General features: G+C 37.8%; 1 protein-coding gene across 2 annotated transcripts in view; it reads right to left on the bottom strand.

Annotated features, from left to right (window-relative positions):
- LOC106525825 (bone morphogenetic protein receptor type-1A) overlaps positions 1–8809 on the bottom strand; it is a 65466-nt gene that overhangs the window by 10174 nt on the left and 46483 nt on the right. For both annotated transcript variants that reach the window (XM_014020170.1, XM_014020171.1), the window contains exon 3: positions 7636–7921. In XM_014020170.1, coding sequence (XP_013875624.1) covers positions 7636–7699 — 64 coding nt within the window. In that variant the 5' untranslated portion in view covers positions 7700–7921. The remainder of the gene's footprint in view (positions 1–7635; positions 7922–8809) is intronic.

The following is an 8809-nucleotide window of genomic DNA, read 5'->3' as shown; positions in this document are numbered from 1 at the left end:
AGTACAAAGAGTTGGATGTTGTCTTGATATTTGTTAATTTTATATATTGAGAAATATGTTAAAAAATAGAAGTTTATTATTTAAAAAAATAATAATAAAAAACAACACACACAAAGTACCGAAAATTGGTACCGTTAAGTACCGGTGCCAATTCCAAGGTAGCGGATATTGGTACCGAACCAATTCAAATGCCAAAGGTACCCGTCCCTAATCAAAATACTGCCCAGGAGAATAAGATGGTGTACATTCTCAATCACTGAGATAAAACAAACAAGTTAAATTGAAAGCAACTTGACTTCTTTTTTTTATTTTTGAAAATGATTTGTTTCTCATTAGAGGAAATTTCTCAGATGAGAACAAAAAAGAAAATGTCCGTCCATTTTCTTCCACTTATCCGGGGTAGAGTCACGGGGGAAGCAGCCTAAGCACAGACACCCAGACTTCCCATTCTCCAGCCACTTGGACCAGCTCCTCATGGGAGAATCCCAAGGTCTTCACAGGCCAGCCGAGAGACATAGTCCCTCCAGTGTGTCCTGGGTCTTCCTCTGGACCTCCTCCCAGTGGGACGTGCCCGGAACACCTCACCAGGGAGGCGTCCAGGAGGCATCCTAACCAGATGCCCGAGCCACCTCACCTGGCTCCTCTCGACGTGGAGGAGCAGTGGCTCTACTCTGAGTCCCTCCTGGATGACTGAGCTTCTCACCCTATCTCTAAGGGAGAGCCCAGACACCCTGCGGAGGAAACTCATTTCGGCCGCTTGTATCCAGGATCTCGTTCATTTGGTCACTACACAAATCTCCTGACCATAGACGAGGTTAGGAACGTAGACTGACCGGTAAACCGAAAGCTTCACCTTCTGGCTCCCGCTTCACCATCACAGACCGGTACAGCGCCCGCATCACTGCAGACGCTCCACTTTTTCCATAATTTTAACTACGATGGAAAAGGTTTAAGGAAAAACCAACCAACATTTTGACCACTGTAGTAAATCTGTTCAGGTGAAACTACTATTGTTGATGGACTACCATAAAGTCCATCAAATTTACAAGATGTTTTCTTTATAATAAAAATAAATAAATAAATACTAACAGGGAATATCATAACTGTTAGCTAAAAAGAAATGTGGATAAGTTCAAACAGACCAAACACTTGAGGAAAACCCACTTTCAAGGTAACGATGTACATAATCTCTGAAATTTGGAGTTTGAAATAATAATAATCTGTTAATCATTTAAGGCTTTTATTGCCACACGTAAAAGAAAACTATGAAAAACAAAATGATGACTTCACTTCCTACTAATATTTAATGTGAAATAACTGATCAGACGAGTGACTGCTTCGGTTTGGACACCTGGTCATGCAGAATCTTCCCAAAATATTAAAGAAAACATTATTAAAGATAATATGGTGGAAGCCCTAAAGGTTTTTTACAAGAAACCACTGGCTTTTGAAGAAAACTGAACACTATTTAAGAAGAATCTTGAGGGCAGGACTGAATCAAGCTGCTGGTCCTCCTCTGCAGTCCGAAATCTGATACAGAAAAACTACAGATTGTTTTTGTTTCTTAAAACTCTAACAGAGTGAGACGTCTTCACTCTGGTGGATTGGACTACATCTCGTCAAACCAGATCAATACTTACACCTGATTAAACTCAGCAATTTGATCACATAGCTGAAGTTTAGACTCATTTAATCAAATCTAACATATACACTAAAATAATAAACGTTCTCAACAGGAAGTACAAGAGCTTTCAGAGTCTGTCTGAGGCTTTCTGATTGGCTGAAATCCTGTGAGTGACAGCAGGTAGGAGGGTCTGTTGCAATTGAAAATGTCCTCCCTTTCAGTCCACATGTGTGCCTAATTGTAGCGTCAGTCAGAGTGGAGTCTGAGGTCTGGCAGAGCATGCTGGGTAATTCAGACGTGCTTCAGGCTGACTGTTTCAGGCTCCACAGTGAGGATCCAGCAGCTTTTTTTAACCTTCATGGGAGCTGCTGGTGAATCTGTGAGAGCGAAACGCTTGTTTCTGCTCGTCGGTTTGGTCGACAGATTCTCTCACTGAACAACTTTACAGCCAACAATGAGTCACCGTATGTAAATATAGGAGTCTGTTCAAGACACTGACATAAAAAAAAACACAAATCCACGACCTATTACTATTTTGGATTTGCTTTTTATGAGCATTAAACAAAAATTATTGCCAAATGTTTTCACGACTAAACCTAAAGGCTGATGATTCTCATTCAAACTAAGAGAAATTTTACTTTCTTGGTCAGAAATTTACTTTTCTCAACCAATCTTTATCCTAATTTTTGTTGATAATCTTTCCTTGGGTTTGAAAACAATTCAAAGTGATAAACATGCAGAATGAAAGTGGTTAAAATGTTCACTGTTGTTTCAGTCTGCAGCAGGGAGGATTTGGACAATTTAGGATCAACGAAAGACGACTGGACCTTCTAAGATTAAAAGAGCTTAACCAACCTACTTTACATCTCATTCAACTACCATTTCTCACTTAATTGGTACTGCTATCATCCCACTGGCAATTCTTTTTAAAGTGAATATGATTACTGCAGATTATCAGAGACAGCTGCTGACCGAGTAGAAATGATGCAACAACAATCTGTGGGAATGTGTGGCGTGTCAGCTAAGAGAAGAAAACTACGCAATTTTCATTACAGCTTCCCTTAAATCTCAGTTCAGTGACTTTTCTGGGACCTCTCTGGTGTTTGTTGGTCTGAGGATTCAGATCAGAAGCTGCTGTTCTCTTGTTACCTGGAGTCATCACTGCTGCAGGTCCATGTGAACAGAAAACATCCTCATGGTTTGAGGAGCATTTTCATGGTTACCTGATCACCCTGACACACCACCCTGCAGGAGAACACCTGAGTTTATTTCACCGCTTTATTTCATTACAGCTGTGAAATAAATCAATTTATTCAACTCAGGATTAAGGTTTTCTACAGTTATTATGGATCTACTGCTAATTACGTTTCTATTTTTAAATATAAATATATATTTTTTCTTACTTATAGGATACCGACTGAATCGTCATTCCCACCTAAAATGTCCTGACAACCTTTCTAAGGTCACCTTAAATCAAAAACTCTTTATAATTCACCAGGATGCAATCAGTTAGTCACAAAAACTAAGAAATCTTCAATGTTAAAAAATATCAGGTGTCTTGTCACATTGAGTTTTTGTATTTTGTGTTCAACTCGTTACAGCATGTTATAGATTAAAAAAGTTTTGTTTAAACTAGTGGTGCAACAATACATGTATCTGTTTCAAATTGTTCAATACAGTGTTCTAGATCAGTGGTTCCCAAACTTTTTATCTTCTGACCCACAAAATATTCATGGCAAAAACTTTTGACCCCAAATATTACTGGTCTGAGTACAAAAACTTTGTTAATAACCCTAAAAACTCAGGCTTTTTAATAATCTAAACAGCTTGTACACAAATATAAATACATATTTATACTTATTTTGTGTTTTTGTAATAGTTATAGGGAAAACATTACATCAGCAATTATTTTATTACCCTTTAAATTGATTTCTGGAGATTATCCAAGGTGCTTCATGACCCATAATTGGGTCCCAAGCCCAACTTTGGGAACCAAAGTGCAGTGGTTCCCAAACTTTTCAGCTTTTGACCCACAAAATAACAGCAGCAGAGACCTGTGGCCCCAACTATTTTTGGATGATAAATATTTCTATCAGGTCAATAAAACCTATGCATAGTAACAATATTTATTATACTACATTTATCCATTTTAAATACACTAACCTCACTCCTTTGTAACAACTAAGGCAAAAAATGTACTTATTTCCTAAAATCTTTTCAGGACCCCACCTTGATGTTTCGGGACCCCACTTTGGGTCCCGACCCCAACTTTGGGAAACACTGCTCTAGATGCTCTGCGTTGCAGGATCAGTGGATCTGTGTTCGACTGCTCCACCTAGGCTGCACTGTAGAGCACAGATCCACTGAGAAACTTACTGTTTCAGCAACATTTAATTAAAAAACTGTACTTTCGAGGTTAAACAAATGATCATGTTGTCAGCTTCATCTTAGCACAAAAACTAAGTAAATTTGTGTTTGGTGGATTATTTTTTATTGTTGTAACAATGCTTCTTGGCAATAAATCTTATACTGGGCACCTGATTGGCAGCACCTGGGTAAACCAGCAGCTCTAAGAAGTGTCAATACAAACAGAAAAATACGATGTTTGCTAGAAGATTTGGCAAATTTTTCATGTGAACAACGAGGGGTATAAATCAGATTTATCACAAAGCGATTAATCAATTTGTTTGGATGATGATTTGATATTTCTACATTAAACAAAGTCTGTCACAATATGATTTGATTCAGTTCACAAGTCTGTGATCTATGGGGCATTTGATGACAATACAGACCATTTTTTTTTCATTTTACCCCTATATAATCAAATATTAACCATTATATCGATACATGATGTGGATCGATGTATTGTTACACCCCATGGACAACCCAGAAACTCAGATCTACTGCTACTCCCACAAATGCATATTCCTTACAAATGTGGTACCATTTCAAAGGGAAATTAACAGGCTTTTCAAAGGTATGAGATTTATTGCCAAAAAGCATTGTTACAACAAAGTATACCAAACTATTACATGTCCTTACTTTTTGTCTTAAGTTTATATATGTTGTGCTGCTACAGCGCCGAACACAAACCCAGACATCTTAACGAGACAAAGGTCAACCAACAGAACAGTAAATAATGTGAAACAAGACTGCTCCAAACTGCTCTTCCTCCTCCTGTTTGTCGTCCACTTTTACAACCTGAAGCTCTTCCAATAAAGCACCACCTCCCTCTAATTCACCGGCTTCCTAAAGGGATGTTTACCGTGCTGACTCAACGTTACCAGGGCACCAGCTGAACGCTTCCTGGTGAGATAATTAACAACCCCGTTAAAACCCTGAAGCAGACAGGGCAGAGCTGCTGATCAGACGACCGGACGACACATTTTTTTTTCTGTAGCCACTAATATTCAAGTAAAATCTCAATCATCAAATCAAATCATTGAAATTGTTTAAAAAAATCTTCTAATTTGAAATTTAGAGGCAAGTGATGTCAAAATACCTTTAAATCAAAACAGTTTTTCACAAAAATAGTAAATAAAAATAACCCAAAACATTTTAGCCCAGTTACAGCCAACAAAAACAGATGACAAAGACAACTGTAATAAAATCTACTTGTGTAGTTGAAGCACTCCTCAACACTCGTTGTCTATTTCCATATTTCTATTTCATCTCGTCAGACGCTGCAGCCCTTCTCCAGGTCGCCCTGACTGAAAGGATAAATCTTTTAGCGCAGCCGGAGTTTCATTCTGCGCTCCGCAGAGACGAAATAAACTCGGCTTCAAAGAGCTAATTTGTCTCCAGAGGGAATGAAGGATATTTCCGGAGAACAATGGCTGTTTGGAGCATTTAGCACCGCTGACAGCTCGAACTGTGCCATACAGGAAACGGTTTATGGGCTGAGAGGAAGTGAGAGCGGCAACAATCAGTTCAACAGCTTCCTGCAGGCAGGAGACGACAGCGAGAGTTTCTGAGCGACGAAAGCCTCGTTTTATAAAAATATGAGACAGAAAAATGACTGAAAACCAGCGGGATCAGGAGTTTATCATGACTCCAATATAAAACTGTTCCCTTAAAATAAAACAAATAAAGAAGCAGTTTTTGTTTATTTCTGAAACTGTTTTTCAGGCCGTGAAGGAAGTTTTCTTAAGTTAAACTAAATCTTACAGCTGATGTGTGAAACATGCAGTTCTGTCCATTTTGTTTTGTATTATTTTATCTCCTGGAGCTTCTTCTAATGTTTCAGGTTAATAAAACATGACTTTCTGTAACTGATTCCAGCTGGTTTTCTCTGTAATAAAACTCTCTTTACTTTGTGTCTCGTGCAGAAATAAAAGGATTTGATAAGACGACAGAGTTTCTCCCTTTCCTCTACAGATTACAGTGAGTCTGTCACCGGCAGCAGCTCTCTGATATCCAGCAGGTTCTTATCAACAGCTCTCTGTTTGGAGCTCAGTGATTGGGAAACTAGAAGGTGACCTTTCTCATGTTCTTGTTTCTCATGAACAAGCTGCTTCATTTTCCTGCCAACATTAAACAGAACCTCCTGCGTACGAACGAGAGGTTAAAACAAACACTTTCTGCAGAGTGAAGACAAAGTCTGATTAAAATCACTTCAGTGTGAAACACTTTAAAAACATAAATGTGACCCATCACATCAAAACAAGGATCGAGTCTAAAACTGAGACATGGAGAAATAGGCAGACGGCGTTTTGATTAAAACATTTGCAAAACTTACAATTTTGTTAAAATATAACAAAATAAATGCCTCGTCAATGCATCATTTGAATGAACTGTCTGAAAGATACACCCCCCCCCCCAAAAAAAAAAATAAATAAATAAAAAGAAATTTGAAGCACTTTTTTGAGTAGTAGCAACCAAAAACTGATTTTAGAGGAAAAAAACGCCTTAAAACGTTGAGATTTTCCTAGGGATTTAGCAAAGACTTTGTTTTTATTTCCAGCTGGGAAATCTCAACATTCAATTAATATTTGAGGTTTCCTCATTATTATAACATCAAAAATCCTCTTGAAAAAGACAAATTAGGATTCAGACCAAATAATAATGAATCATCGTAACCAACAAGACAAATTAAGTTATATCTCTGGATCTGCTTATATCAGGATGATCCAGGTGTCAAAATGTAGCTTTAAAACCAGCTATCTGAAAATGTGATTTGGTCATTTTGACCAAATTTGACTTAATTTTCGTTTCGATATGATGGGTCACAAATTCACATGGTTTTACTTCAAAATATTCTTGAAAAGAAACAAAAACACAAAAAAGAATCAAAAGAATCAAGTAAAAAAAAAAAGGTAAAGTAAAAAAACCCTTTTTTGCCTAACATTTTGACAACAAAAGTCCTGATTTGTTGCTTACTACAAAACTACACACATGCTCATTCTGATCACCAGATCAGATATGTCAATCTTTTTCCTTAGTATGTGTTGTTAAACATGGCTAAAGCCTTTTAAGTGTCTATAAGTTTTAGGTTGTTTAAACAGTTTCAGATGTTTTACTCTGAATTTTAGTGTTTTAAAATCCAGATAAGTTACACATTTAAAGGTTTGTCTCTCCTGGGATTTTATATTAAAATGTTACCTGAAGTACAAAAGATGTTTGTTAGTGACAGAGACTGAACTGGAAAACAGTCATTTAAACTGAATAAGAGACTAATTTTAAATCTCTTATGTTTGCTCACAGTCTGCATCAGGAAAACTGTCTTTTACTTTATTTAGAAATGTGTGTAATGAACCTAAAGGTCTGAGGATGTGTTTTTTTATTTGTTATTTCTAAATTAAAGCTCATTATTGTGCTGATTACAGAGAAGGGGCGTGGTTACTTTTTAAAACCAGTGCAGTTTTTCTTTTGTTTTTACCTTTTTAAGTTAATCCAGTTATATTTAGTTAAAATGATTTCCTTTAATGTGTAGAACAAAAGGTTTAAAGCAACACTTTGATGAACTGATAACAGGTCTGTAAACAGTTTGAAACAGACTTTAAATGTCTTACCATCAGTTCTGAGAGGAAGAAGAAGTGCAGCAAATATCAGGGCCAAACAAGACAGACCCGCCATCCTGCAGCCTGAACCTGGTCCTGCCTCAGTCTCTGTGCACGGAGTTCTGGACTGAGGAGACGCTACGATCTTGATTCAACTTTAACGTAAAGCAGGAGAAGCTGGAAACAGAGAGGAGTTCTGAGGGAGGAGCAGCAGGAGGCGACGTGACGAGCTTAAGGTTCTGATGGTGAAATCACAACAGGTCCATTTGAGTCTCACTGGTTCTTTGGGTCCAAAACCCTAGAAGAAGAGACAAACATGCAAGATTTTAATAAAACTGAACATAGGGGGGTCCTTTATTACCAGCTGTTAGCTCAGAGATTAAACCCTTATATTTCATGTGTATATCCTATTTAAAAATGGTAATCTGACTCATGCTAACATTTTACAACACAGAGATTAAAGCTGATCCAACCAAGACTAAAACATCCCTCATAAAATGTCCTGGTATTTATGAGCATACCACAACAAAATGTTCTTTTTTTTCTCCAACATCAACAAACATCTCTACATTTCAGTTCAGTAAAAACTTCTCATCAATTCACGCCAGTCTTTTACTTTCATAAAGATTGTTGTTGAATCATTTCCGATCAGGCGGCAGCTGTACGTAGTCTTCCAATGTTTCTGATGGAAACTTAGCAAAAATGTTTCATGATAAGGCCACATCCTACAGAGCTGGTCTATCAGCAGGTGTGTTAGAAACTTAGAACTAGTGCTGGGCGGTATACCGTTTTGTACCGAATACCGGTTTTTATTTTTGTTATGATATGAATTTTTTGAATACCGGACATTCCGGTTTAAATAGCGGAACGTTTCGTCGCGGCCGCCAGTGAACTGTTGTTTCCCGGGGGACATTTTTCCTTGCTGCACCGCTATGAGCGTTAGCATGCTAATGTTTGGAGCAGCTAGTTGCAGCCGCGGGTGGCGATTCAGCTGCTTATATTGACTGACGTTTAAAAAAACATCCCGTTTTCACCATCGCTGAATGTAGTAAACACCTCTTCAGTGACGTGCACAGTTAGATTTAACACGGTTAGTTAATATGGAGACGTTATACTGATGGAGACTTAATGTGCTTCTATTGTGAAAAGCCTGCAGGAAGTAGTTCGTAGTGGAATTGGAAATGAC

The sequence above is a fragment of the Austrofundulus limnaeus genome, unplaced genomic scaffold (genome assembly GCF_001266775.1).
Source record: "Austrofundulus limnaeus strain Quisiro unplaced genomic scaffold, Austrofundulus_limnaeus-1.0 Scaffold243, whole genome shotgun sequence".
NCBI lineage: Eukaryota > Metazoa > Chordata > Actinopteri > Cyprinodontiformes > Rivulidae > Austrofundulus > Austrofundulus limnaeus.
The sequence above is the reverse complement of the archived record's forward strand: the minus strand, read 5'-3'. Positions and strand labels throughout refer to the sequence as shown.